We start from the raw sequence: 27,654 nt of genomic DNA on the forward strand, positions 1-27,654 counted from the left end.
TGGCGAGGGATCACTGTATATATATATATACACTGCTCAAAAAAATAAAGGGAACACTTAAACAACACAATGTAACTCCAAGTCAATCACACTTCCGTGAACTCAAACTGTCCACTTAGGAAGCAACACTGATTGACAATAAAGTTCACATGCTGTTGTGCAAATGGAATAGACAAAAGGTGGAAATTATAGGCAATTAGCAAGAAATACAGAACCGTTCCGTATTTTATCTAAATATTGCTGTTACATTGCACAACCTTCAATGTTATGTCATAATTACGTAAAATTCTGGCAAATTAGTTCGCCAGGCGGCCCAAACTGTTGCATATACCCTGACTCTACATGCAATGAACGCAAGAGAAGTGACACAATTTCCCTAGTTTAATATTGCCTGCTAACATGAATTTCTTTTAACTAAATATGCGGGTTTAAAAAATATATACTTCTGTGTATTGATTTTAAGGCATTGATGTTTATGGTTAGGTACATTCGTGTAACGATTGTGCTTTTTTCGCAAATGTGCTTTTGTTAAATCATCCCCCGTTTGGCGAAGTTGGCTGTCTTTGTTAGGAAGAAATGGTCTTCACACAGTTCACAACGAGCCAGGCGGCCCAAACTGCTGCATATACCCTGACTCTGTTGCACAGAACGCAAGAAGTGACACAATTTCCCTAGTTAAAAGAAATTCATGTTAGCAGGCAATATTAACTAAATATGTAGGTTAAAAAATATATACTTGTGTATTGATTTTAAAGAAAGGCATTGATGTTTATGGTTAGGTACACATTGGTGCAACGACAGTGCTTTTTTTCGCCAATGCGCTTGTTAAATCATCCCCCGTTTGGTGAAGTAGGCTGTGATTCAATGATAAATTAACAGGCACCGCATCGATTATATGCAACGCAGGACAAGCTAGATAAACTAGTAATATCATCAACCATGTGTAGTTAATTATTGATTATGTTAAGATTGATAATTTTTTATAAAGATACGTTTAATGCTAGCTAGCACCTTACAGTGGCTCCTTGCTGCACTCGCATAACAGGTAGTCAAGCCTGCCACGCAGTCTCCTCGTGGAGTGCAATGTGATCGGCATCCAAAAATGCCGTTTACCGATTGTTATGAAAACTTAAAATCGGCCGTAATTAAATCGGCCATTCCGATTAATCGGTCGACCTCTACTCTCACGCATGCTTCAGTGTTGCTTGCCTTGAAGCAAAAAGCATGAAGAGGCATTTAGCCTGTCTGATAGGCTTACATCACTGGGCAGCGCAGCTCGCGTCACTGGGCAGCTCGCAGCTGTAGTCTGTAATAGTTTGCAAGCCCTGCCACATCCGACAAGCTTCAGAGCCTGTGTAGTAGGGTTCAATCTTAGTCCTGCTTTGCCTGTTTGATGGTTCGTCTGAGGGTATAGCGGGATCTCTTATAAGCGCCCGGATTAGTGTCCCGCTCCTTGAAAGCAGCAGCTCTAGCCTTCAGCTCAGTGCGGATGTTGCCTGTAATTCATGGCTTCTGGTTGAGATATGTACGTACGGTCACTGTGGGGATGACGTCGTCGATGTACTTATTGATGGAGCCGGTGACTGTGGTGGTGTATACTCAATCCCATTGGATGAATTCCAGAATATATTCTAGTCTGTGCTAGCAAAACAGTCCTGCAGTGTAGCATCCGCGTCATCTGACCACTTCTGTATTGAGCGAGTCACTGGTACTTCCTGCTTTAGTTTTTGCTTGTATCAGGAGGATAGAATTATGGTCAGAATTTCCAAATGGAAGGCGAGGGAGAGCTTTGTAGGTGTCTCTGTGTGTGGAGTAAAGGTGGTCTAGAGTTTTTTTATTTTTTTATTTTTTTCTCTCTGGTCAATAATGATAAACCACCAGGTATAGAAAACCTTAATGGGAAACTATTGAATGGTAGCAGACTTTATTCCCACCTCCTATTTGCTACAGTGCCTTGCAAAAGTATTCACCCCCTTTGGCATTTGTCCTATTTTGTTGCATTACAACCTGTAATATAAATTTTTATGTGGATGTCATGTAATGGACATACACAAAATAGTCCAAATTGGTGAAGTGAAATTAAATAAATTGTTTCAAAAAATGTAAAAAGGAAAAGTGGAATGTGCATATGTATTCACCCCCTTTGCTATGAAGCCCCTAAATAAGATATGGGCAACAATTTACCTTCAGAAGTCACATAATTAGTTAGATTGCACACAGGTGGACATAATTTAAGTGTCACATGATCTCAGTATATATACACCTGTTCTGAAAGGCCCCACTGAAAGGCCCAACCCTCGAGTGGTTTATGGATTAACATGTACATTTCTTGGAATGGCCTAGTCAAAGCCCAGAACTCAATCCAATTGAGAATCTGTGGTATGATTTAAAGATCGCTGTACACCAGCGGAACCCATCCAACTTGAAGGAGCTGGAGCAGTTTTGCCTTGAAGAATGGGCAAAAATCCCAATGGCTAGATGTGGCAAGCTTATATAGACGTACCTCAAGATACCTGCAGCTGTAAGTGCTGCAAAAGGTGGCTCTACAAAATATTGACTTTGGGTGGGTGAATAGTTATGCATGTTCAAGCTTTCTGTTTTTTGTGTGTCTTATTTCTTGTTTGTTTCACACACAAATATTTTGCATCTTCAAAGTGGTAGGCATGTTGTGTAAATCAAATGATACAATCCCCCCCAAAAAATCTATTTTAATTCTAGGTTGTAAGGCAACAAAATAAGAAAAATGCCAAGGAGGGTGAATACTTTCGCAAGTCACTGTATATATTTAACCAAAGACTAAAGGAGTGTGTGTCCACAGGTGTGGAATGAAGTTAAAGTAATTCCACTACCTAAAAATAGTAAAGCACCCATTGCTGGTTGTAACAGCTGCACAATCAGTTTGCTACCTGTTCTTAGTAAACTGATGGAGAGAATTGTGTTTGCCCAAATAAGTTAACTACTGACTTTCAGCATGCATATAGGGCACTCAACAGTACTGCACTGACTCAGATGACTGATTGGTTCAAATAAATGGGTAATAACATGATAGTTGGAGCTGTATTGTTAGCTTTCAGTGCCGCCTTTTGATGTTATTGATCATAAATTGTTATTGACAACTAAACTCACTTGCTATGGCTATACATTGCCTGCCATCATGGTTGGAGAGTTATTTATCCAATAGAACCTGGATTTTGTTCTTCAATGGAAGCTTCTCTAATATCAGATATGTACAGTGCGTTGTCCCTCTCGGCACTTGCCTTGAGCCGTTAATCTTCTCTATTTTTACAAATCGTTTAACACAAAGCTATACTGAAAAAGTATAAATGCCACATGTAATGTTGGTTTCATGAGATTAAATAAAATAAATGTTCCATACACACAACAAGCTTATTTCTCAATTTTGTGCAGAAATTTGTTAACATCCCTGTTGGTGAGCATTTCTCCTTTGCCAAGATAATCCACCTGACAAGTGTGGCATATCAAAAAGCTGATTAAACAGCATTATCATTACACAAGTGCACCATGTGCTGGGGACAATAAAAGGCCATTCTAAAATGTGTAGTTTTGTCACAACACAATGCCACAGATGTCTCAAGTTTTTGAGGTAGCTTACAATTGGCATGCTGACTGCAGGATTGTCCACCACACCTGTTTCCAGAGAATTTTATGTTAATTTCTCTACCATAAACCCCCTCCAACTGCGTTTTTAGAGAATTTGGCAGTAAGTCCAACCAGCCTCATAACCGCAGACCACGTTTAACCACACCATCCCAGGACTTCCACATCCGGCTTCTTCACCTGCGGGATCGTCTGAGACCAGCCACCCGGGAAGCTGATGAAACTGTGGGTTTGCATAACCAAATAATTTCTGCACAAACCGTACCATGGTCTTGACCTGACAGCAGTTCGGCGTCGTAACGGACTTCAGTGGGCAAATGCTCACCTTCGATGGCCGCTGATCAATCCCGGTTTCAACTGTACAGGGCAGACGGCAGACAGCGTGTATGGTGTCTTGTGGGTGAGCGGTTTGCTGATGTCAATGTTGTGAACAGAACCTCACCGCCACCATGGGGTAATGGTATGGGCAGGCATAAGCTACGGAAAACAAACACATTTGCATTTTATCAATGGCAATTTGAATGCAAAGATACCGTGACGAGATCCTGATGCCCATTATCATGCCATTCATCCGATGCCATCACCTCATGTTTCAGTTTGATAATGTATAGCCCCATGTTGCAAGGACAGAATTCTCTAATTCCCGCCAATATCCAGCAACTTTGCATCGGCATTGAAGAGTGGATTAGGATTAAATCCATAGATTAGGGCCTAATGAATTTATTTCAATATAACTGTAAATTGAATTTATATGTAACTCAGTTAAATATTTGAAACTGTTGCATATTGCGTTTATTTTTGTTCAGTGTAGGACTATGTATCACAATGGGTGATTTTAATAATAAATACATCTAAATTTAAAAGCATTGTATTTGGTTCAAAACATTCTCTAAGACCTTAACCTCAATTGGAGTTGTACATAAAGGGAGTGACCATTGAGGAAGTTAAACTTCTTTGTAGAACATTGGATGGTCAGTTACTCAAGCAAACAGCAAAATTACCTTTAAAAAAAAACTGATTACAAAATAACTTGTGGAACGAGGGGGACACACTAACACCTTGTTTTATTTGTACCGTTTGGATGATTATTTTTGTTGCATTGTTTGTACAGGGAGTGTACAAAACATTAGGAACACCTTCCTAATATTGAGTTGCACCCACTTTTGCCATAAGAACATTTTTAATTTGTTGGGACATGGCCTCTACAAGGTGTCAAGCGTTCCACAGGGATGCTGGCACATGTTGACTCAATGCGTCCCACAGTTGTGTCAAGTTGGCTGGATGTCCTGTGGGTGATGGACCTTTCTTGATACATTCTCATTTACTGTGCTATATATAACCTATGTTACTCGACATCTCTGACTTGTCGGTCTTCCCTCTCTCCATCACTCTCGTTACCTCCAATTAGCAGTCTCCCTCGAGAATGACTCCCCCTCACCAACGTCATCATCCTCATCAGCAGCACCATCGTCAGGGTGGCCCTCGAGGGCCCTCCTTCCAGGAGCACAGCGGCAGCACGCTGGCCCTGCAGCCCCTTCTCCCCCTGCACATGGCCCAACGCCGGGCACCAGTCAGGCCCCAGATGGACCCACCACACCGCATGATGAGTCCCCCTCCCTCACACAACCACCAACAGCAGCAGCAGCCCAAGAACATCCACATCAACCCCCATTTCAGGGGCCCTGCATCCTCCCCTGCACAAGGTAGGTTTGCACTTTGGGCTGCTCCGCATGTTTGCAGGGCCAAATAGCACCCCATTCCCTAGATAATGCACTACTGTTGGCCCTGGTCAAAGTAGTGCATTATGTAGGGAATTAGGGTGCTATTTGATACGCACACCTGGTCCTCTTTCATTGGCTTCTGACTTATTGTAATGATGGTGCCTCTTCTGTTGAATGTTGTGAGTATTTGCAACTTAGGTGAAGGCATAATATGCAATTTCGTTGGCAGTTATCAGTGCACTGCTTTGAAAAGTGTCATGTTTGGGTTGAATGACATGAGGATACTTCTCAAAGCCAGTAATAAGTTTGTTGTTTTTTGCCAGCATCTCCATTCCTCAATCTGTTTATCTGCCATGTCTTTCCAGACTGCCATTGAAGTGTGTGTGTGTGTGTGACTGTGTATGTGGAGGGGGACAGGATAACGGGAGTGTTTTAAAGAGGTTGGCAAATGTCCCTGAACCCATATAGTGTATTTAGACCCCTTGACTTTTTCTATATTTTGTTACGTTACAGCCTTATTCTAAAATGGATTACATCGTTTTTTCCCCCTCCTCAATCTGCACACAATACCCCATAATGACAAATAAATCACATTTACATAAGTATTCAGACACTTTACTCAGTACTTTGTTGAAGCACCTTTGGCAGTGATTAAGGCCTCGTTCTTTAGTTCCTTTTTGCCTCTGTCAAGATGTGTACATTCAGAGATTTGTCCCAAAGCCGCTCCTGCTTTGTCTTGGCTGTGTGCTTAGGGTCGTTATCCTGTTGGAAGGTGAACCGTCATCCCAGTCTAAGGTCCTAACCTACTCCAGAGCGCTTTTCATCAAGGATCTCTTTCTACTTTACTCCGTTCATGTTTCCCTCGATCCCGACGAGTCTCCCAGTCACCTGCCGCTGAAAAACATCCCTACAGCATGATGCTGCCACCACCATGCTTCACCGTAGGGATGGTGCCAGGTTTCCTCCAGACGTGAAGCTTGTCATTCAGGCCAAAGAGTTCAATCTTGGTTTCATCAGACCAGATAATCTTGTTTCTCATTGTCTGCGAGTCCTTTAGGCACCTTTTATGGCAGGCTATCATGTGCCTTTTACTGAGGCCCGGCTTCCGTCTGGCCACTCTACCATAAAGGCCTGATTGGTGGAGTGCTGCAGAGATGGTGGTTCTTCTGGATGGTTCTCCCATCTCCACAGAGGAACTCTGGAGCTCTTTCAGTGACCATCAGGTTCTTGGTCACCTCCCGGATCAAGTCCCTTCTCCCCCAGTTGCTCAGTTTCTCTGGGCAGCCAGCTCTAGGAAGTGTCTTGGTGGTTCCAAACCACTTTCATTTATGAATGGTGATGGCCATTGTGTTCTTGGGGACCTTCAATGCTGAAGACATTTTTTGGTACCCTTCCCCAATCCTGTCTTGGGGGCTCATGGCTTGGTTTTTGCTCTGACATGCACTGTCAACTGTGGGACCTTATATAGACAGGCGTGTGCCTTTCCAAATCATGTCCAATCAATTCAATTTACCACAAGTGGACTTCGTTGTAGAAACATCTCAAGGCTGATCAATGGAAACAAGATTCTCAATTTTGAGTCTCATAGCAAAGGGTCTGAATACTTATGTAAATGAGTTATTTATGTTTTTTAGGTTTAATACATTTGCAAAAAATTCTGAAAACCTGTTTTCACTTTGTCGTTATAGTGTGTAGATTGATGAGGGGGGAAAAAATAATTTAACCTCTTATGGATCCCTTGAGCGCGAATCCTGCTCGAATTCCGTTAGCGGGATTGATTTGACAACATCCAGTGAAATTGCGTGCCAAATTCAAACTACAGAAATATCAATATTCAGCCTTCACGAAAATATAAGTGTAATACATCAAAATAAAGCTTAACTTCTTGTTAATCCAGCCGCTGTCTTAGATTTCAAAAAGGCTTTACGGCGAAAGCAAACCATGCGATTATCTGAGGACAGCGCCCCGCATACAAACACATGAAAATCATTTTTCAACCAGGTAGATGCGACACAAAAGTCAGAAATAGCCATATAATAAATGCCTTACCTTTTGAAGATCTTCTTTTTGCAATCTCAGATGTCTGACACAATGATTGGTCGTTTTGTTTGATACATTCCTTTATATCCCCAAAATGTCCATTTATTTGGCGTGTTTGATTCAGAAATAGACCGGTTCCAACATGACTACAAAGTATCTAAGTTACCTGTAAACTTGGTCCAAACATTTCAAACAACGTTCCTAATCCAACCTCAGGTATCCTAAAATGTAAATAAACGATAACATTTAAGACGGAATAAACTGTTTCTAATACCGGATAAAAACGTGAAGCGCGCTCCAGTTCACGCGCAACAAAAGACTAAAGCCCTTCAGAGTGACACCTACAAAGAACAGCCCTACTTCTTCATTTCTCAAAAGAAAATCATCGAACAATTTCTAAAGACTGTTGACATCTAGTGGAAGCCATAGGAACTGCAACCTTGGCTCTAATAAATCAGGTCTCCCATAGAAAACCATTGGAAAACAGTGACCTAAATTTTTCCCCCCTGGATGGATTGTGCTCGGGGTTTCGCCTGCCAAATCTGTTCTGTTATACTCACAGATATTATTCTAACAGTTTTAGAAACTTCAATGTTTTCTATCCAAATCTACTAATTATATGCATATCCTAGCTTCTGGGCCTGAGTAGCAGGCAGTTTACTTTGGGCACGCTTTTAATCCGGACGTGAAAATACTGCCCCCTATCCCAGAGAGGTTAATCCATTTTAGAATATGGCTGTAATGTAACAAAATGTGGGAAAGGGTCTGAATACTTTCCGCATGTGCTGTATATACAACGTACTGTCCTTTACAATTTCTGCTGTTAAATTAATCCCCATTGCCAGTTACAACAAACTGATTATGAATTGAAGATGCATGTAATATTTACTGAAGTCAAAAAGCTTAGCTAATACTGTATGATGAAGTGGCCTCAGAGCCAAATGTACCCATCTACCTTAACCTGTGGTCCTTTAAGAGAACTACAACCGCATGCTTTTACTATGTTTATTCTTTAATTCCTTTTTGCCTCTGTCCAGATGGGTGCAAGTGGGAGCTCATTTTGGAGGTGAAATATAAAAACAGTTTTCAGACGAACGCTAGATCCACATTTGGTGCGACGTGTGAGAGCCTTCAAACGTGCCTGTGTAACAGCTCACGAAGGGGTGTCTAATGGACTGCCTCTCCTTTTCCCCACACTCGTTCTCTCTTACTATTCCCATTTCTTTCTCGACCCCCAATCTTCTACATCTTTCTCTGTCTGCAGTGCCCTTGCTGCCTCCTGTCCAGAGCCAGCCCAGACCTGCTGTGGGTCCTCAGAGGTTCCCTGTGAGTAGCAGCTGCTCCCCCGTCTCCGTTAACAGTGTGGACCTTTTTGTGAGAGAAATGTCATTATGGCAATTAGATGCCCACTCGGATCCAAATACTGTTAGAGCAAATCTGTAAACTCTGATACCAAGTCTGTCTGCACAACTGGAAATGGTTGATAGGGGCTTTAGGCAGTGGCTATGGTGGCAGGCTTAGTTTAGTTTGCACTCTTCATGGATGCGCTATGGCTCAGACTCTGAGGTTGGCATCATAATGAAATCCTGAAATCAGGGCTGCCTCCCAAATTGAACCTTATTCCCTACATAGTGCACTCCATCTGACCAGAGCCCTATGGGAATAGGGTACCATTTGGCACACAGCCCGAGATAAAGCCTACCACCGCCAGTGAAAATACCACTTTTTATTCGCCAGTGAAAATACCACTTTTTAGGACAAGTTTGTCCCAAAGCAGAACAGTCCTTTAGATGGCTGTTTGAATGGGTAAAACATGCCCAAAACACAGTTTTGTTTCATACTCTGGGCTAAAAAGATAGTCAGGTAGTCAAAGAAAGGAATATGGAGTCATTGAAGAGCCTCAGAGTAAACTAGAACCCATTACAGAGATAACAGGAAAGTAATGCTTTTTTAAAGTGATTACAAACATTGTGGGGGAAGTGGATTGGCTAGGCAGCCAAATATGCCTCAAGTTACTCAGTTGCATCCCAAATGGCACCCTATTCCCTACATAGGGCACTACTTTTGGTCAGAGCCCATGGTGCTCTGGTCAAAAGTAGTGCACTATGTAGGGTATAGGGTGCCATTTGGGATGCAGACTCAGTTCTCCCAGCTAATGATGCCCAGGCATCAGGTGGCGCTGGTGCTGACTGACACCTTCCCGGGATGAGCGTTTTATATGGATTTATGCAAATCAGCTTAAACATTTGAAAATGGCTGCGTCCAATTGCATTTGGCAAAAGGTTTACAAATGAGCCAGGGTCTCGCGTTAGTCTGTTATTTGGAAATTGCCTACATTTTATTCAGTCTTCCTCGTCTCCTCTCCATTTTCAATTTTCCAGTGCCAGTTTCCATCAGTCTGTGATGGCGGTGGACATTGATAGCAGAGAGAGTGCTTCAGTGTGTGTAGCAGAGCTGTTTTACACTTTTGTCAGAGTTTGAGGGAGAGGCTAAGCTGACGCCAAGCATAGTGTTGGTTTGCCCAGCTGTCAATCACTTTTAGGCTGCTGTTGCCACAGACGGGATTTGAAATACATGTGACAAAAAGACCTGCAATATCCATGTACGACTGGGCACCAGGTTACGGATGATTATCATATATTATCAAATGTAATTGTTCAAGGAGGCGGCAGAGATTGAGATTATGCCTCTAATATTCTGTAATATCGTTATGAACAATATTGTTAATCAGGGGGTCCAATTAAGAGCTCATTAGGGGGCTATAATGATGAAAAAACTGCTAGTCAAGAATATATTTTTATGTTTTGTAATTTGCATGTAGTTGAAATAGTATCCATTATATCAAGTGCTTGGTGGTGCCGTACCGTATATTAATTTAGCAGTGGCTGGCCGCTGCTTCTAAATCGTTGCAGCCATGCCAATAAAAATATATATATTAAAATTTGCGATGGTAAAACTAAAACCAGATATAAAGTATATAGAAAAGATAAAGGAGCTATATCTTTGAGAACTAATGATCGGCAATAAAAACTAGTCAGAGAATCTAAAATAAAAATGTCATGACATGGGGGTGCCCCCTTTGATTTTGTTATGTTTTAGTCACTCAGATAACATAAAAAGCCATAAGCCATGGCCAAATGTGTAGAATTGTAGGAAATTCATTTTTTTAAAGTAACATGTTCTTTCTGCCCCCTGGCAAAATGTGTAGAATTGCAGGAAATTTACTTTAAAGCAGCCAAAGAGGATAGCCTTTAAAATCTTTGGTCGGACACCGCGCAATTGGCCATGCCCGCTATCACACACCCCCCCCCCCCCCCCGCTAACTTTGCCACCGCTGCTGAAAAAAATCCTAGGGGAAACACTGTGGTGAAAGTATCATTTATATTTAGCCATTTTATTTCAAATATGAATACATTGTAATATCATCAGGTTAGATATTGAAAACATGAAAGTAGCCTTGGTTCCACATTGTCCAAGCTACAAAGAACTTTAAACGATGACATTGAAGTCCCATCGCGAACATTTTCTGTCCGACGGTAGAGGCACTTATCTAACATGTCTTTCAGACTCATTGGTCAACAGTACCATTGTCCTTAGAAAGGTGAAATCCCTCCCTCATCAGTGGCAACAATATGCAATTTGTACAAAACACTATGTCCAAAGAGGGAACAACGAAAAGAAATGTCACTTCTAATCCTCTTTGTTTCCATTTCTCATTGAATGGTTTGACATTTGGCCTGGTCCATTGTATGACATTTGTCTTAGCTAGCCCTCTTCTCTTTCCGAGGGGGATATCTGCAGCATCAGTTACACATTGAGCACCTCTCAGCCTGTTTATCGAGGATTAACACTCAGAGGATGAGCCGCGTTATCAAATTCATACAAATTTCCAGAGGTATTATGTATACACCCAAGCCTCCATTGTGTATACCGGACTGACCTTTGCAACAGAGCTTTAACGTCCAAACTAACAATGTGATCCGCTCCCTCTCCTCCTCTGCTTCGTTAAGCCCCGTTGATTAACTTTCTGTTAAGCAACTTTGGCGACTCTCTCCAGTCCAGCATTCAAAAACACCCCTCGATCCCTCTCTAAATGCCGTCAGTCTACCGGCGAATCAGGATGGATTAAGCTTAGATAGCATCTTAAGTCATTTATAAAGCGGCAAAGAGGGAGGGAGGTCTAAGCACCGCATTTGTGGAAGTGCCACATGTTGAGTTGAAGGTTAATTTTTCAACAGAGACTGATGTTTAAGAGGATAAAGGAGAGACGGGCTGTAAGGGGGGCTTCTTATTCCAAGGAGGGATTAGCAGATCGTTATCTGCTGCTTTTCCTTGAAGGTAGATTAGACGCCGCACGGTGGGGGGGATTGTGTGCTGTGTGGAAAGTGGAAAGCTGTTGTACATACAAAATGGGTGGCTGGAACAAAGAAATTAGCACTGATTTAACCCAAGCCCAAAATGCTTTGCCATCCTTGTTCCCGGAATGCGAGCAGGTCACGTCAACAAAGTTTATATGTTGGCTTTAGTGCAGGTTTACAATAGCGATCCTGTAATTCACATTTTTTCATACGATATTTTACATATTTGAACCGTTTCTCAAATGGACGTTTTCTTGACCAAAATGGCAGATTCTGTCATGTTGCTATGATCCAATGACCACTCTAGTGAGTTATAGAGGTTTATTCTCAATGGTATTTTCTCTGAATATTTGTGTGCACAACTATACATTTCACGCAAGTCAACATCGTGCCTAATGAGAATAATCCTAGCCATTACATTTTGAGCACTCACTCCCTTTCTAGTATAATATTATTACCCGAAATTTCCATTTTGGGGGGGGGGGGGTTTAATTAGTTTGATTACAGTGGTTCCCAATGTGGAATTAAATGCATGAGCGTTTTTGTGTGCTCCTCTCCCCCAATCACAGGGACCGGGGGACTTCCAGCAACAGCACGTGCCGGGTAATTTCGGCCAGAGGCCCTCCCATCACATGGAGCCCTGGAGGAACCAGCCTCCCCCCACCCCCCAGGACAGAGAGCCTTTCTTCATTGGGGGTGAGACTGCGTCCCAAACGGCAACTTATTCCCTTTTTAGCGCACAATTTTTTGTTATTGTCCCAAATGGTACCCTATTCCCTACATGGTGCACTAATTTTGACCAGGGAGCTCTGGTCAGAAGTAGTGCACCACATAAGGAACAGGGTGCCATTTGGGACGTAGCCCTCCTTACCTAGCCCCACACACCCAACTCACCCACCCATGCCTCCTTCCCTGCCTTTAAGGGGTTACGTCTTCTCTCTTAGCATATCTAACCCTTCTGGGCATTAACCCCTAGCAGTACACCTTCAGGGTACACTGCAAGGGTAATTGCGGAGTTCCATTAACTCAATTAATGTTATGTATGTGCTCATGCATGCATTTGAAATGAGTCGGGGCTCCTAATGTACATGCGTATCACTTCTCCATTTACTGCTTATGTGGAATGAGAATACCATCAAATATTTGTGTCGTGTTCTGTTAAAATAAATGTGAGCCTATGTATTGGCAGTCGCCGTCTGATGTATTGAAAGTGAGTGGAGATGCGGCAAACAACTTGAAGTCTCAGTTGTGGTTCTTTCCTCCCTCCTATTTCCCCTCCTGTTCTATAGAGCCAGGGCGGTTCCCAGGGCAGCAGCTGCTCATGTTCGATCACCAGAACTCCGGCTTGCTCATGAACAGTAATAACCACCAGCTCTCCAGCCAGGGCCACATGGCCTTCAACCAGCCAAGCCCAGGGGGGTTCAACCAGCTAGGCCAGGGCCCAGGGGGCCAGCTAGGGATGTTTCAGAGAGAGCCCCCCAGACCTAACCTGCCTCCCCAGGGCCACCCCCAGAGCCACCAGGGCATGGCCAGCCTGACTGGGCACAGTGGACCCACCAACACCAGGCTCTTCATGGGCCACCGTCAGCCCGGTTTCCCACAGCAGCAGGGGACTCCCGGGCCGTTCCCCTCACAGCAGCTCCAGTTTGGGATGCAGGTACGGATGAGAGTAAGTGAATCTACTACCAATTAACATGTGTGGTGGTGGCCTGCACTCTGCCTGCGCAAGAGGCGTGCGGAATGATTTAAGCGTTGGTCCACAAATGGGAATGTTATCTATTTGTTAATTCGTTTGTTTATTCTGCATGGAAGGGAATCTGTTCAGTTTGTATTGTAAACTCTGGCTTTTCCAAGCTTCTTCACGATCTGTAATTATTCAGTGCCTGTTGAGATGCATGTCAAATGTGAAATATGGGCCTTTTCTTATTTTATAAACCAATCGTGTATTTCACCCAGTTCTCTGGATTATTAAAATGTTGGAAACCCGAGTAATGATCACATAAATAAGTCAAGCACGTTGAATATTCCCTGTTAGTGAAGCAGTCATAAAAACTGTTCGTATTTCTGAGACCTCCCTCCCTTGCGGTATGTATGGTGAGCCACAGACAAGAGTGCCCTCTAGTGTACGACTCATAGTTCTACCTCGGTTACTGCGGCTATATGAGGACACCGATTGGAGGTTAATCAAATGCATGTAACAGTTTCTCCTTGAAGAAGCTTGAATCGTGTGCGTATGACAATTCAGAACTGTGGCTTTTTCCCATCAAATTATAATTAAATTATTCAAATTATTTGTCAAAACCGTACGTCTTAAGACCATGTCAAAGTTAAACTCACTCATTCTGCCCGCTTTGTCTTTTTTTTATTTTTTTTATTAAACTAGGGCTTGATGCAGCACGGTCTTCTCCACTCGCAGCTCCAGCATCATGACTTGCCTCTATCCCATCAGCAACAACAACATCAGCAGCACCACAGACAGGACCTGTCTCAGCCGCCCCTCCAGCACCACTCTCACCCCCATCCCAACGAGCAGCGGCAAGGCCTCATGATGCACCACGGCGGCGGGCAGGGCCAGCCCCCCTTCCACCAGCAGCAGATGCAGCAGCACGGCAGCCCCAGACAGATGCACCCTAGCGGGCCCCGCCCCCAGAACCTCCAGCAGCGTAACGCCCCCATCAGGCCAAGGATGGTGAGTTTCAGAATTGTGAAATGATTGTGCTCACAATCGGTCATAGGACTGTTTGGGTTTATGGTTCCAAACGATTTTTGAATGAATTGACATGCTTTACTTTCAATCAAAAACCCAAACTGGCACAAAAAGAAAATCACATTGGTTATGTAGGCTACGCATATCAAGCAAATGTCAATACAAATCATCCCTCCCCTTTCCACAGAGCCCTCCTGCCCCCAAAGTCATTCCCCATCGCAACAGCAACCTCCGCGAGCTCCCCGTGGCACCTGGCAACCAAAACGCCTCCAACGTCCGCCCCGCCTCCAACGTCAGGCCCGTTGCCAGGGCAATGCAAGGAGGGGCGCGACCGGGCCTGAACCCTCGGCCGGTACCCGGCGGTGGCAGAGGAAGAGCCCAGCCTGCTGCTGCCAACAAGGCTGCAGCACAGCTACCTGGGCCACATGGAAGAACGGTGGTTCGCAGGGATTCCACAAGCACTCGGCCAAACACAGCAGTACAGGTCAGTTCTGCACCACATGTAAATGGCACCCTATTCCCTATATAATGTAATAAAGCTCTGGTCAAAAGTAGTGTACTATGTAGGGAATAAGATGCCAGTTCAGACACACCTAAAAGGAGTGTCTAAATTAAACAGTGTTGTGGCTAAAACGGGAAAACAACTTGAAACGGCTGGGATTTCTATGTGCGACTCATTCGCAATATAGAGAGAATTTAGAAAATGAGCATTAGGTTTTATTTCGTTAATCGTTTTCTCTGTTTTATCACATATTCAAGGCATGGAGCTAATTTGAGAATGCTTTCTTATTTTGACAGACGGTGTGCCTGTAATATTCAGTAACCTGAGATAAGCCGAGCGAAGCCCGCCGTGATCCTAAGTGGGGTAGTTCTATTTATTTAATGGCCCGATCATAAGGTTAGAAATGAGATGAGACTCATTCACAGAGGAGTCCATTAGAAAATTAATCAATACCATCGTGGTATATTTCTCTGGGGGGATATCGCTTTTCATTGCTACTGTGAATGTCACACCAATTTAGACGGTTCCAATGGTAAACACTGTAACTCTGTGGTTGCGTCTCAAATGGCACCCTATTCCCTATAGTGCACTGCTTTTAACGAGCGCTGGTCAGAAGTAGTGCACTATAATGGGAATAGTGTGAGGCAGGGCTGGGAATTGCCAGGGACCTCACAATACGATTGTGTATTGCTATTATCACAATTCTATGTATTCACTGAGGGTACAAAACTTTAGGAACATCTGCTCTTTCCATGACAGAATGACCAGATGAAAGTTGTAATCCCTTATTGATGTCACCTGTTAAATCCACTTCAGTCAGTGTAGATGAAGGGGAGGAGATCGGTTAAAGATGGATTTTTTAAATCCTTGAGGCATGGATTGTGTGCCATTCAGAGGGTGAATGGGCAAGACAAAGATCTAAGTGCCTTTTGAACGGGGGATGGTAGTAGGTGCCAGGCGTACCGGTTTGAGTGTAAAGAACTGAAACGCTGCTGGGTTTTTCCACGCTCAACAGTTTCCTGTGTGTGTCATGAATAGACCACCACCCAAAGGACATCCAGCCAACTTGACACAACTGTGGGAAGCATTGGAGTCAACATGGGCCAGCATCCTTATAGAATGCTTTTGACACCTTGTAGAGTCCATGCCCCAATGAATTGAGGCTGTTCTGAGTGTAAAAGGGTGCTGCAGAGGGACAAGAGAGAGCCATGAGAGAACCAGTTTTGATCAATCGTGGAAATTAAAGTGCTGAAAACAAAATGGGCTCCCTATTTAAAAAGAGCAAGCTATGAAGGATAAACACTGGAGTTTTGGTGCAGGTACAGCAAGCTAGCGCAAAAATTATAATGCAATATTGTCGGAAAGATACGCTATATCGGCAAAAATAATATCCCGATATGAAACTATAGATTTCTTTCCCCATCAGTAGTCTGAGGGCCCATTGGGCTCTGGTCAAAAGTAGTGCACTATATAGAGAATAGGGTTCCATTGGGGAAGCAAGCCTGTGTTACTAGCACATTGTGAGTTTGTGTCTTTGTGATGTTTCTCATATTGTTCGATTTGTTGTAGGATCCGGATGAGGACGAGGAGACGCGGCAGTACCGTCTGAAGATCGAGGAGCAGAAGCGTCTCCGGGAAGAGATCCTGAAGAGGAAGGAGATGAGGAGGCAGATGCAGGCCAGCGTCCGCAAGAAGGAGCTACTGGAACGCATCAACGGCCAGGGTGACCCACCACAACAACAACAACAGCCGCAACACCACCAACAACAACTGCAACGTCAGTTTCCTCCTAAACCTCAACAGCCCCAGCAAGGCACTTCTGCCTTCCCTCCCAACGGCACCCCACAGACGCCCCCCGCACTCCGCCAGAACGTCAAGACCCGCCTGACCAAGGGTGAGCAAGCCCCGGCTCCAGGCTGGCAGGGCGGCCAGCAGGGACGTAACACCTGCCCCGGGGGCCCTGGTCCCAACCCTCACCAGCAGGCACAGTGGCAACAGCAACACGGGCAGCAGAGGAGGAACGTTACCCAGCTGAACCCTATCAGACCAGGTGGGGCCCCTCTCATGGGGAACATGCCCATTCAGGGAGTCCCGATGGCGGCTCTGGGTTCAGGCCAGGCCCAGTCTCTGGGGCCTAAATCAGGGGTGAAGAGAACTGTGATGCAGCGAGCCAACAGTGGAGACGGAGCGGGCCCACAAGTCCCACAGAAAGTTAGAGTGGTCAAGCTTCTAGGAGGGGTGAGTTCCTGGTTTGGTGATTTGCTTTTGGACTGACAGACATAGGGTTGCAAAATTCCAGGAGAATTACGGAATCCGGAGGGAATAAACAGGAAATCCTGGAAAACCTGGGAATTTGGGGAAAATGTACCAGAATTTTGCAATCCTAAATAAACAGCATCTTTGTTTCGTTTTGCCTTTGTCCTGCAGTTCGTTCGGTGCCCTCTATTGTTTCCTTGAAAGTGAATTCAACGTAAGAATTTCCAGATACTTTTAAAGGTCACCCACTCACTAGGACCACATGTTTTGTAACCTATTTGGAATGCCATATGGCTCTCATTTTGACAAGATGTATCCATAAAGTGTCCCATTTCCTTTGTTTTTGTGGTGGTATTGAAGATGAGGCGCTTCCACACTCATCTTAGCTTTAAAATACTAATAGAAACCAGTCATTAATGTGAACTGTCTGGCATTTCTCTGACATTTATTAAATGTAATTGGTGTTTGAGACACCACTGCTCTTAAAGGTTGGTGTTTGTCCTTTTTGAAGGCATACCCATATTGTTTTTAAAAGATCTAGACGGGGGAACTTTAAGTGTAAAACAGGCAAGACGGTTATGAGCCAACTCGGTCCAGATTCAGAAATCCCTCCTTTGTCAGCGTTGGATCATTTTATTCTTGTTGGTTCAAATCACTACTGACGCCTTAATTATGAATTAATCACGGTTGTAAATTGGAAAAGGCTTTGTGTATAAACATTCGTATCTGTCGTTGATGAGGCAGTTGTGAGATGTGATGTATTTTGGAGTAAGCTGCTTTGCTCACATCCCAGAGGATAAGGCTGTAAAGGCTGCATCGCAGGCTCTGTCTCTCTGCTGCCCTAAATGAAGATAACGGAGTGTCAGCCACGTTAATAGAAACCTGTTCCTAGCTATCTGAAGTGCCGCATCTCTGAGGGAGAGAGGAAGCCCATAGCTGTGCTGAAAAAGCAGATTCTCCAGATGCTCTCTCCTCCGCCACACATTGTTCCGCTGTCATCGGCAGCCTGACAATGTTATCTCGCTCCCTCCCTCCCTCTCTCCAGCAGCCGCCTCTCAGGTGTGTGAGCCATAGAAACGTCAACCCACGACTCGCGTCAATTAATCTTCCCTTAGCAGGGCGGCTCTGCGCCATAATACCTGTGTAAGAAAGAGTCGCCACTTTTGCTGGGAATTGGATTTGTATAGCTTAGGCAGTGCAGATAAGGGGGGGGGGGGGGGGTTTAATCAGGCAGAATAGGGCCCTACAATGCAACATGCGCTACAAAAGCCAGGGGGGTGGGGAGGAGACGGGGTGGGGTAAAGGGACGGGGAACATGTGAAGCCGGTGTCACTCGGGTGTAATGCAGCTTAGCATCTGATGGGTGCAATCAGCAGCTGTAGATTTCTATAGGAGGATTAATCCATTTACTGTGGGATGACGGCAGGAGACCGGTCAAAGTCAGATAGCACTGCTGTCTTTCTCTCTTTCCCTTGTATTGATCTGTCACATTAAGAGGAGGAGGAGGAGAGAAGAGACAGCCTTCATCTCTTTCCGCGTGTGGGTGTGCATGTGTGTAGGCTGTACGGCCCTAGCTATCTGTAACTATTTAATAACGAGAGCGTAACCATGTTGGATCCATTTCTCAGCATGAGGCCCACAGTGCTCCGCCGCAAAGCTAATGTCTTCATGGGTATTGTGGTGTGAGAACAGGAAAGCCAGACTGGCTTCAGATATTGCTGAAGGGCGCATTTCAACAGGACCTTTTTCAACCGTTTTGATGTTCGATTTGATGTCTGGAATCCGTGACCGGTCTTGTGTTCTCTGCGTCGCCAGGCCCTTGGATCCAATCGAGGGACTCCATCCAGACCACACTGTGTAACAGTTAAAATTGAGAAATGAGTCGAAAGTCTGTTGGTCGGCGTATGCGCCCCAAATGGCACTCTATGGCCTGCGATAGTGCACTATGTTGGCACCCTATTCCATACAAAGTGCACTACTTTTGACCAGAGCCCCCCCATGGGACTTTGGTCAAAAGTAGTGCACTCTAATGGGAATAGGGTGCCATTTAGGACACAACCCTGCAGTCTATTTACTTTGCCTGTACTGTGTGATCTCTAGGGAGGAGATGTGAGTGGTGCCAGCGCCCCAATCCAGCAGCAGGCCACCAAGCCAGCCCCCCAGCTCCGCCAGGGCCCAGTGAGGAAGGTAACCCTGGCCAGCCCCCTCGGAGGACAACCCATACAGGGCCTGGTCACACAGGGGGGCAGAGGGGGCATGGGCAACAGGGTAGGTTGTTATATCTACTCATACCTATCACCATTACGAGCACTACACAAAAAAACAGTGTATGTGTCCCAAATGGCACCTTATTCCCTACATAGCCATTTGAGGTGCCATTTGGGATGGAACCAGTGGACTCTAAACAGGGCCGAGCTAACATGCTATAGCGTTACTTACCAGGGCCTAAAAATTGTTTTTTTGTCCACCAGCCAGTACTGTCATATTAAGGGCAGGTGTATTTTTGACAGGAACGCTACCTAGAACTTTCATCTTTTAAATATAGATGTAAGAAAATCCTCTCTTAATACATTGCTATTCGCTATGTTTTTCATGCCTCTGGCGTTCCCCTGCTGTTTGTTAGTAGCTGTACCATTTGGAGCAGGTCTGGTAATAACTTAAGACAGGACAGTATGCCAGGTGTAGTAATGTTGACAAGCTGAGAGTCAGTGTGACACGACTGCTACACGGGGTCCCCTGGCCTCTCTGCACGCTTGTCACCAGCCCGCCGTCTCGGCGGACGGGATGGACGCTCTTGGCTCGGCGACACTGACAGGGAAAGGCAGCCACCATGACGCCTGGTTGGCTGGCTCTCTCCTTCTTTGTACTCTGGGGGTCGCTCCCCCTTTCCGCCGCGGCGGCTGACGAACGGACACACCACTCCCTCGCTCGCTCGCTCTCGTATGAAGAAGATGCAACAGATGCGCGCAGGCAGCAGTCATGTTTTGACGTTGACGCTGTATGTAGAAATATAATAAGTCAATCAAGCAAAAGCACCAGCTCAGCGGCCCGGAGATGTTTATGAGAAAATGGAGGAGAAAAAAACAGCAGGTTTTTGAATTTTTACTAATGCTGATAAACAGTAGACCCTGGTAGATGTAAGTCTCTCTGGATAAGACTGCTAAAGGACGTAAATGTACAGTGTATTCAGACTTTTTCCACATGTTGTTACGTTACAGCCTTATCCTAAAATTGATTTAAATAGTTTTTTCCTCATTAATCTACAAACAATACCCCATAATGACATAGCGGAAACATGTTTTTAGAAATTTTTGCTAATTTATAAGAAAGAAAAACAGGAATATTCAGACCCTTTGCTATGAGACTTGAAGTTGAGCTCAGGTGCATCTTGTTTCCATTGATCATCCTTGATGTTTCTACAACTTAATTGGAGTCCACCTGTGGTAAATTCAATTGATTGGACATGATTGTCTATATAAGGTCCCACAGTTGATAGTGCATGTTAGAGAAAAAACCAAGCCATGAGGTTGAAGGACTTGTCCTTAGAGCTCCAAGACAAGATTGTGTCGGGGCACAGATCTGGGCAGCATTGAAGGTCCCCAAGAACACAGCAGTCTCCATCATTCCTAAATGAAAGAAGTTTGAAACCACCAAGCCTCTTCCTAGAGCTGGCCGCCCGGACAAACTGAGCAATCGGGGAGAAGGGCCTTGTTCAGGGAAGTGACCAAGAACCCGATCGTCACTCTGACAGGGCCCGGACTTGAACCCAATCGAACATCTCTGGAAAAACCTGGAAATAGCTGTGCAAAGACACTCCCGTCCTACCTGACAGAGCTTGAGAGGATATGCAGAGAAGAATACAGGTGTGCCAAGCTTGTAGCATCATACCTAAGAAGGCTTGAGGCTGTAATCGCTGCCAAAGGTGCTTCAACAAAGTACTGAGTAAAGGGTCTGAATACTTATGTAAATGTGATATTTCATTTTTATTCTTTATAAATTTGCTAAGATTTCTAAACTGTTTGGCTGGTTATGTGGTATTGTGTGTAGATTGATGAGGAATAAAAACAATTTAATCAATTTTAGAATAAGTTAATGTAATTGTGGAAAAAGTCAAGGGGTCTGAATACTTTCTGAATGCACTGTAGATATCACGCATCTCGTTGCCACTCGGCTGAATGCGGAATTAAAACAACATACCTGCATAAGAGGTTCAAGCAGTTTCCTCTCTTTCCCCCCTCCCCCTTTCTTTCCTCCCTGCCTGGTGCAGGTGGTTGTCCCGGGGTGTGGCAGAGCCAGAGGGGCAGCGGGAGCGGGAGGGGCGAGTCAGCTGGGCCGTGGGCGCCTGATTCCTACCAGACAGAGCCAGAGAGGGGCAGAGGACAGCCAGGCCTGCACTGTGTCCATAGACGGCCTCTCCACATCCACCACTGACGCGCAGCTCCGAAACTTGCTCAACTCAATCGGCCCCATCCAGGTAGGCCTTCTTTCCTTGTCTCCATCTGTGTTTGCGTCTCAAATGGCATCCTAGAGTGCTCTACTTTAAATAAAAAATGCTATATATATTATTATTTTTAGGGTGCCACTCTAGGGTGCCATTTGGGACGCTTACCCTACTCTCCCTCCATGCTTCTCTGCTCCACCGGTAGAAAGTCTTCTATGCTCCCGCTCATATTGGTGGATCCGATTGTGGTCTGCTAGCACCCTCTAGCTACAGAATGTAATATAACCACACCTGCCTCCCCCATCCACCCCTGCTCCCTCTTGTGGATGAGAAAAGCTTGCGATGGGGGTAGCAGCAACTGCTCAGTTCTAAACACGCCTGCTCTCCCCTTGTTCTGCTTATGCTGCTGCAGATGTTCAAAATGCTGCCCCAGCAGAGGAAAGCCATTGCCAAATTTCACAATCCCCAGCATGCCTTGAGTTTCCAAGTCAGCTTCAACAGGTAAATACACCACTTTGTTTCACTCTCCCTATTTAAAACCCACAATCCTCTGTCACTATTCTGAAAATGTAGTCCCCCCCCCCCCAAAAAAAAATCGATCATTATGAAAAGGGCTTACACCTAACACCAAATTAGAACGCCTACTCATCAATGCATCTTTCTTTTGGAACCACACAGGCATATGATAGATTTGTCCCATATTGATGTGTCACTGATTGATGTCTGAAGCGCGCGGTAGAGGGTGGCGGCGAGTGCCCAGTGCAGGACGTCACGCCTGACGCTCATGTGGCTTGGAGGCTCCGGTGTACAGCTCCTTCAGCTCTATGTAACCACAGCCCTATGGAACACAAAGAACCTACACAGCACCCTCATCCTCCTCACAACAAGCACCCCCGACCGCCTTGCCTGCTGACTATCTACTGAGGAAAACGTCAACACAAAGCAGCATGTTTTGCTCATGTTTGAATTAACGTTAAGGGGGAGGTTCAATGCCGGTTTCATATGACAAATATGTTTACGGTCGCTGGTCTGGACACTTGGACAGACGTGACTAGAGGGAAGATGCTGGATAGTCTGTGATTTTTCAAACTTTGACAGAAGAAATCTGAGATGAAAAAAGGTTTGAGTAAAAGGTTTGTGCATCGGGCACTAACGACAACAAGAAGTAGTGGTTGACACTGGATAATGGTTGCTCCCATCCTCAGCTCAGTTGTGAACACCATCTATATCAACGATTAGGGAAAAGAGTTTAGGAGATTTAACTTGTACCTGGAGATTTTACACATTTTCTGAACAGGTGTTTTTGATTCGAGGCAAGCTGCTGATGTAGGTCTTGACTGAAAGAAACAGGTGTAGAATTGGTGCGAAGCTTGCCACTACATAGTTTCCTTTCTGGCAGTGCCATTTTCCTTCTACAGATGGCAGCATTTCATAATTATTGTGGTTTGGATGCGATGGGTTGACTTTTTGGGTAGAGCCCTTCCTCAAGTAGTGTTTCATTTCTGAGTAAATGGCACAGCCTAGTGGAGAATTTAAGCCATTTAAATAAAAAGATTCTGGTTTGAGGGTATGATTATGGTGATTCAAACTTGCACTTGCATCAGGTAACGATTCCAAGGATTTATATTCAAATAGAATTTAGATTGATTAGCCATGCAAAATATAGGACGTTCTTAGCCTATTCCTAACACAATTTCACAGTTCTGTTCAAGAAAGCCGTTTTGACTGGCCACCATGTCGTCACCTTTCACTTCTGGAGGAATACTAGGCTGGATGACATGGATAAATAGTGTGTGTTTGTTAGGTTTTCTCTACATTAAAGTTCATTGATGTTACGCGGAAAGACTGGTTTAATTGTCCTTATGATGCTAGTGTGTCCATTTTGACCGTTAGCGTTACTTGATCATTGGAAAAAGGTGTACTTTAATAGGGAGCCGTTAGTTTTGTCTTTTAACTGGGTAAACATGAATAGGGCGTCTACGCTTGTGTGATCTCGGAATCCGTTTTAGACTTTATTGACATTTTTGGGATGCGCTCAACTTTAGTTTTGTATATTGTTGGCATATTCTGATTTGATTGGTACATGTCAGGTTTAGTGGGTGTGTTCGCTCCATAGTAAATTGTCATTACAGTTCCATTTTAAAGGTTTATCAGTGTTTCCCTTAGAATTTGTTTTAGCAGTGGTGGCAACTGTCGCAGAAGGGGGGTGGGGGGGTCAGGCAAGGATCATAAAGGGGTTTATCTGGTGTTCGTGTTGGGGGGGGGGGCGTGATCATTGGCGTTGTCAGCCCGTTGGCGCAGCTTAATTCGATCCAGAATTGTCGGTGGGGAGACAAATTTACTGTTTCTCAGCTAAATTTCCTGCAATTCTATGTATTGCTTTTTGCCATGGCTGTGTTATGCTCACACATTATAACAAAAGCAATGGGTACACCAATCGGGGGCCATGGGTATGTGCCCGATGGGTAATCCAGCCAGGCCAAAAATACTCATAAATTCATAGGGCGAATCAAACATTTTAAATATATACTGTCTAGCCTTAATTTTGTGGATTTCTAGTTCTCAAAGATTATATTATTAAAAAATATATTTAAATTATAATTTCTAAGTACTTTGTCTGGTTTTTGTCATTTAAGTTTACACAAAACATTTTTCCATTCCACTTTTTTAAATATATATTTGGTGTGGCAGCAACAATTTAGCAGCACCAGTGCGCCGCTGTGAAATGAATACAGGGGAAACACTGGGTTTATGATTGTCATGCTACATTGGTATAATGATTCAAATGCTGAGTATGGTTGGTAGTTTTATAGTCTGTCAACAAAATCCTTTAAAGATTGATTGGAGAAAAAACTTTGAGGCGTCCAATTTTTGCAGGGTACAATTTCTACATTGCAGCAGATGTGTTTTAGTTGCCATAAATTTAGATTCAGTATTGGATTGCTGATATGATTATTGTCGGCCGGTACGTTCAGAAGATTTTTGATATGGGTCATTTAGAAACCGTTGGAAGTTTAGTTTTGTTTCTGATCATATAGAACTCTAACCTGAGCTAAACTTTAATTTAATAATACATTTTACTTTGACTCAATAGTAAAACAAGGATACTGGTTTGTGGTTTTTGCATTAGGCCACATCTATGTTTTGCCAATCTGTTTTTGTTGTTTAGAATTTTGATTAGAACACCAAGCTGCAAAAGGAAATCTCATACTTGATTTTTTTACTTAAAAAACTAATTTACAAACTCATTCTATACTGAGTGATTATCTAGATAATGAACGTATACACACACACACACATGCACACGCATGCATGCATACATACATCTTTTTTTTTTTTATCATGGTGCATTTTATTTATTAATGATGGATTTCAGTTTTACTAAAACCTGGTATCTGGTGCAACAAATGCATATTTGTATCAGTGGACAACATAGTACCTTTCAGTATTGCTGGATCAAGGCTTGGTTAGGTTTTTATTTTATTTTGCTTCCAAAAGTGACCAACCTCCTATAATAAGAGATGAGAATAAAACAGTTGCGGTATAATTCCATGATTTAGTATAATTTAGCGCCAGTACCTGTTCCATTTTGGAAGGTATGGGGGCAACCATTGTCAGTGTATTAGTAGTCATGTACATAACATCAAACAATTATAACTGTCACTGAATGTTTATCACTTTTCCAAACTTTTTGAGTTCTCATTATGTGCTTTGTTGTATCAAGTTAACCTTTTTATTTTTATATATATATATCTATATGTAGATATAGATATGTGTGTGTGTGTGTCCAGACTTTCATTATTCTACATGTGTTTCATTTGTATGTAGAACAAAAACTTGAGAGCCTGGACCCTGTTTCTGTTTGTAGATATTTGAAGACGTTTTAAAGGGAAATAAAATATGGCCTATATATACCATGAAAATATGGTTATGTGAAGCCGATTGAACTATTCTAGCCCGCAACTTTGTGTGTCTCATGTCTATTTGTCTTTACGGTGAGGTAGCTCAATTCGGATGCCAGCTGTCCTTCATTGTAAATTAATATTTTTCTTAAGGTATTGGTTAGTTTTTATCCTCCCTGGTTATTGTCTCTTCCAGTATACTGACTCCCCTCCCTGTGTTGTTTTACCAAATCCTTTAACAATTTCCTGTTGCCCAATTCAACTTGGGAACTAGGTGTATGAGTAAGATTAGGTAACTTGTGCTTTTGAATGTAGGCTACATAGTTTGAATGTAGGCTACATAGTTCCATGACATGGTAATTGGGTACGATCTGCCATTATTTCTGGCAATGAATCTTCTTTTTTTGTCAAGTATTTGAGTATCTTTATTCATAGTGTATATATTCATAGTTTACATTTAATTACCCCCATCCTCCCCAACACACAGCAGTGATAATGAATTATTTGAGATGCCATAGTATTAGCTGTCAGCATAAGGAGCAGAGGAAGACGCATGTGTTACCTAGCGGTTTCCTGTACTCCTTGTAAAGTCATAAAGGGGCTACATGTTATAATTGAGTACAATTTTTTAGTTTTGTTTTGTCACTGTTCCCGTTTTGTGCTTTCTCTGACTCCACTGACTGAGGTTTTATTTTGTTATGTTAGATGTTTGAACTGGCTGCTTCTTTGCACGTTGTTCGATGTTTTTTGTGTTGAATTTAAATTTGAATCCTATGGATTTGAAAAGTACTGGCAATGCCATTTAAGTCGCATTAGTAAAAGACATGCAGGTTATGTCTTGTAAAAGAGAACCAGGTTCATATTGGACCTATTTTTGTACCTTGTTTCTAAGGTGTTTATTGCCGTTGTACTTGCATGTACTTTATGATGAACGTTGTGCTTTTTGTGTCATCAGGTTTGGAGCACTCCACTTTAGCTGTTTTAATGTTGATGATTTTTTGGGGAAAGCTGCACTAATTTAGGTTTTAAACGGGATGCTACATCTACTGATTTGACTGGTCTGCTCACATCTAATTGTTTGCTATTGATTATTTTATTTTAAATGTCAATGGTTTTCTAAGATACAACTACTGTACGTGCTGCTTAAAATGTTATCGTGGCCGTTGGGTTGAAGACGCGCCTGACCTTTAAAAGATCTCCGAACTTTGAAACTACTAACGTTTCTTATTCTTCACTTAGGTGTATTGGATGGGCTCCAGAAGCGCGTTGTTTTTTTGCAGGACCACGGCTGAATATCCATAGTTGACTCCTTTCCTTCTCTTCTCTTCTTTTTTATTTTATTTTTTAGGTGTGATCCCGTGGACTGGCGCCTTGCCTCAATGCTAACACGGTTTGGTTGTTTGCAGGTCCTGTGAGAACACGATGGACTACTTTTTCCTCTTGATAATTCAGTTGATTTTGCAGCATGGTTTTGGGCCTCAAACCCCATTGGCCAGACTTGCGCTTCTTCCATCAACCCCTTTTCCTGTAACCCTATCCTCCCAACCTCCAAGGTTGGCATTGACTCAGTTGAGGTGTGTTGTTATTGTGGTTGTTGCTGCTCTTAACCCTCTGTATCAAGCAGGGGCCCTGCCTGGATTACCTTTGTTTGTTAGCCCAATGGATGGAGGTTAACATCTCTGTGACGACACCCGGGTTCACAGATCAGACACGCTTAAAGCCACACGCTTCCACTCCACCCAAGTCATGCCAGCAATGCTCGGCATTCAAATGTTTGGTTGGATCATAAAAAAGACACCACTGATTTCTTATACCGTGTACGGTGTGATATTGTCAAGCACTGAAAAAACTGACTTGAATTGTTGAAAATATACCAAAATGTATGTTTCACATTTGTGTTGAAAGAAATGTTGATCAATCAAGATTGTACAAACCAACGTTGTTCAAGAATGTCAGTGTTTGTCTGTGAAATGTTTGCTTGAGATGCCTTTGTAAACTGAGATGCAACATGTTGAAATATGCTATTATTTTTACAAAATATACAAGATACAATGTGCATTGTTGAATAATTAAGTGATTCCATACCTAAATAAACACCGATATATTTTG

The 27,654-nt window shown here is 43.5% G+C and overlaps 1 protein-coding gene across 5 annotated transcripts in view; it reads left to right on the forward strand.

The window, feature by feature from the left end:
• LOC139532005 (RNA-binding protein 33-like) overlaps nucleotides 1-27,654 on the forward strand; it is a 55,043-nt gene extending 27,389 nt beyond the window's left edge. Inside the window, exons 9-19 of one of the 5 annotated variants that reach the window (XM_071329096.1) lie at nucleotides 5,027-5,321; nucleotides 8,644-8,705; nucleotides 12,307-12,433; nucleotides 13,027-13,394; nucleotides 14,187-14,426; nucleotides 14,632-14,928; nucleotides 16,516-17,184; nucleotides 19,303-19,470; nucleotides 21,470-21,676; nucleotides 22,056-22,144; nucleotides 22,322-27,654. In XM_071329096.1, the coding sequence (XP_071185197.1) occupies nucleotides 5,027-5,321; nucleotides 8,644-8,705; nucleotides 12,307-12,433; nucleotides 13,027-13,394; nucleotides 14,187-14,426; nucleotides 14,632-14,928; nucleotides 16,516-17,184; nucleotides 19,303-19,470; nucleotides 21,470-21,676; nucleotides 22,056-22,144; nucleotides 22,322-22,370 (2,571 nt within the window). In that variant the 3' untranslated portion in view covers nucleotides 22,371-27,654. Of the gene's footprint in view, nucleotides 1-5,026; nucleotides 5,322-8,643; nucleotides 8,706-12,306; nucleotides 12,434-13,026; nucleotides 13,407-14,120; nucleotides 14,427-14,631; nucleotides 14,929-16,515; nucleotides 17,185-19,302; nucleotides 19,471-21,469; nucleotides 21,677-22,055; nucleotides 22,145-22,321 lie in introns of all 5 variants that reach the window. The other 4 variants (XM_071329093.1, XM_071329092.1, XM_071329095.1 and 1 more) reach the window with 4 other exon arrangements.

This window comes from Salvelinus alpinus, chromosome 10 (genome assembly GCF_045679555.1).
Source record: "Salvelinus alpinus chromosome 10, SLU_Salpinus.1, whole genome shotgun sequence".
Classification (NCBI taxonomy): domain Eukaryota; kingdom Metazoa; phylum Chordata; class Actinopteri; order Salmoniformes; family Salmonidae; genus Salvelinus; species Salvelinus alpinus.